General features: G+C 42.5%; 1 protein-coding gene across 1 annotated transcript; it reads right to left on the reverse strand.

The window, feature by feature from the left end:
- Positions 1-51: 51 nt before the first annotated feature.
- On the reverse strand, positions 52-1,561 carry LOC118412504 (cytosolic 5'-nucleotidase 3-like). Its single transcript, XM_035815391.1, has 2 exons — positions 1,428-1,561; positions 52-1,204 (listed from the first exon to the last, which is right to left on the reverse strand). The coding sequence occupies exon 2, from the start codon at positions 1,135-1,137 to the stop codon at positions 244-246; it is 894 nt and encodes a 297-aa protein (XP_035671284.1). The 5' UTR covers positions 1,138-1,204; positions 1,428-1,561; the 3' UTR covers positions 52-243.
- Positions 1,562-2,448: the final 887 nt, after the last annotated feature.

A 2,448-nucleotide genomic window follows, 5' to 3' on the forward strand; every position in this document is an offset into this window, starting at 1 on the left:
GTAGGGTCAATTTTTGGCACAACTGGTAGTACAATCTAATTTGACATAATGTTCTGTCGCAATAGACAAACCAAGCTTGTGAAAATGGGACCTCTATATCAAGACATGGCCTTGACTGAAATTGTCATACATATTTCTTGTATATAATATAAGCATACATGTATGAGTACAAAAATGTCTTATTTCCAAAAGTGAAAAATCATTTTAGTTAATATGTAAAACCATAAAGATTGCACCATTTTCTTAGCAGGAAGGATCTATGATCTTCTGCAGTATTGAGTTCACCACATCCATGGTTTCATCCTCAACAAGCACAATGTCATACAGCTCTGTGAACAGGTCCAGTCTCTCCAGATGGGCGTTCAGGTACCCTATCTTCAACACGTTCTCTACATTTGGCACGCCGTCTGCCATTTGTAGATCTCCCGGTGAATCTCCGAGAAGAATGACATTTGTGCGCTTGCGTTGCTCAGTGAAGTAGCTCTCGTCTGGCAGCACGCTCTTGTTCTTGTTGAAGATGTGGATCAATGGATCATGGAAGCCGACAAGCTTCCCTGCGTCGTCAAACTTCATGAAATTCGAGACGACGCGGCAGTTTGGATACACGACGCTGTACTTGGCAAACATCTCTTGGATGACGTCTCCGAGCCCGGCCGAAAACACGAGCAGCGGGATGTCGTGTTGGTGAAGCGCGCTCATGAAAGCGTCGTAGCCTTCCCGTAGGGGTGGGCTGTTACTGTGTATGGTGGATGAGATGTCCTGTTGGTTCAGATCAGAGGCCAGGAAGATGTCGTGGATTTGAGTCCAGTAATCCACCATCAGCTGAACCTTCTCTGACATAGGGATGGTTAGGGAGATCTCTTTTGGGTAATAATAATCCACCACCTTTTTCACCTTCACCCGGGTTTGTTCAGACATAAGGCTGGACTGAGCGATGACGTCATGACTCATCGGACACCTCACACCGTCCACTGCGTACCGGCTGAGAGTCTGGTCGAAATCGCTGATGACACGCAACTTCTGCTTCCCTGCTGCCACGAGGTTGGACAGGACCTGCTCAACATGGTTGGCATCAGTGATGTGGATGTGGTCTTGTTCGACCAATCGCAGCAAGTGTAGCATCGATGAACTGGACATAATCAGTCTCTTGCAAAGACTTAACACTGAGGATGCCACTTCACACTGTGGCACGTGTCCAGACAAACTGAAAAAACACAGACAGGATGATTTGCTAACTGTAAATAGTACCAACGACCCAAGTGACCCAAAGCAAGTATACACGCCCTCTCCCCACACACTGGGTACCTAAAAAAATACCAAGGAAGTTTTGCCTATAAACCTTCTTTGAGATACATGTTATGTTCAGAGGTACTCAACTTGAAAGACAGAGTAACTTTGAGATAACTCAAATCGCAAGTTAAGGCTACCTGAAACGCAAGGCTGGCACACAAATCGTGTTCAAGTCGTGAGAAACTTGTCCAATGTCCACATAGACGGAATCCCACGAACTGCTGGGTCATGAACCCACATTGGGCTGTACCAAAATATGTGAGTAGATCTTTAACGGAAAGGCGTAGCTTTAACGTGAGTGAAATTATTTGCCTCGTAGATAATTTCGTAGATTTAGAGCTTAATAACTTTGATTTTGTCATAATCTTTCTTTCAATCCTAAGATTAAATGTCATTGCCGTTTAAATCCACACCCCTACAAACTCAATAAGTATGCCTGATGAAATCATTACAGTCTAGCAGCGCCGGCTATTGTTTTTGTACAGAACTGCAAGCAATGAAATAAGCTAACATTGGACGACTGGCAGTTGGTGCCATTATGTGGGGCAGTCATATAATAACAAAACATTAAGTACTATATAACACCACAAGACGAAATGTCTAATGAATTATTTGTTCTTTCAATTCAACAATATACAATGTTTAGAGTATGTCCTCTGAATTGTGGATGTATAGTACACAAATTACATCAGTGCATATCAAATCAAACTGAATTCAAGTATATACATGCGGGCACACCTCGGATAAAGATGATATACACGTACAATTACCGATTAAGCCACAGTACAAGAACGTCAGCCATTTGGCTCATTGTACAGCCGGATAGCTTGATAGAGAAATGAATTACTGAATCTTTTTGTGGGGGTAAGTTGTTGGTATTGTGCGTTCGGAGTTATTTTTAAGACTCCGCCCTGTGGCCTTTAGTCATTGTTCCTGTTCCTTTCATTTCAAAAATAGCTATAGCAGAGGACCTTAGCCGAAACTGTCAGGTTAATTTTACCACCATGATCAATGTCGACCGAATGTTGACATGTACACCGAAAAAAATGATAGTAAAAGAGATATAGTGTGATGAAATGAAACATAAAGTCAAACGCTCATCAAGTCTTACTCGTGTCATTGTTGGGCGAACATATGAGGTCATGGTAATTACTGAAA

The sequence above is a fragment of the Branchiostoma floridae genome, chromosome 3 (assembly GCF_000003815.2).
Source record: "Branchiostoma floridae strain S238N-H82 chromosome 3, Bfl_VNyyK, whole genome shotgun sequence".
In the NCBI taxonomy this organism is placed as follows: domain Eukaryota; kingdom Metazoa; phylum Chordata; class Leptocardii; order Amphioxiformes; family Branchiostomatidae; genus Branchiostoma; species Branchiostoma floridae.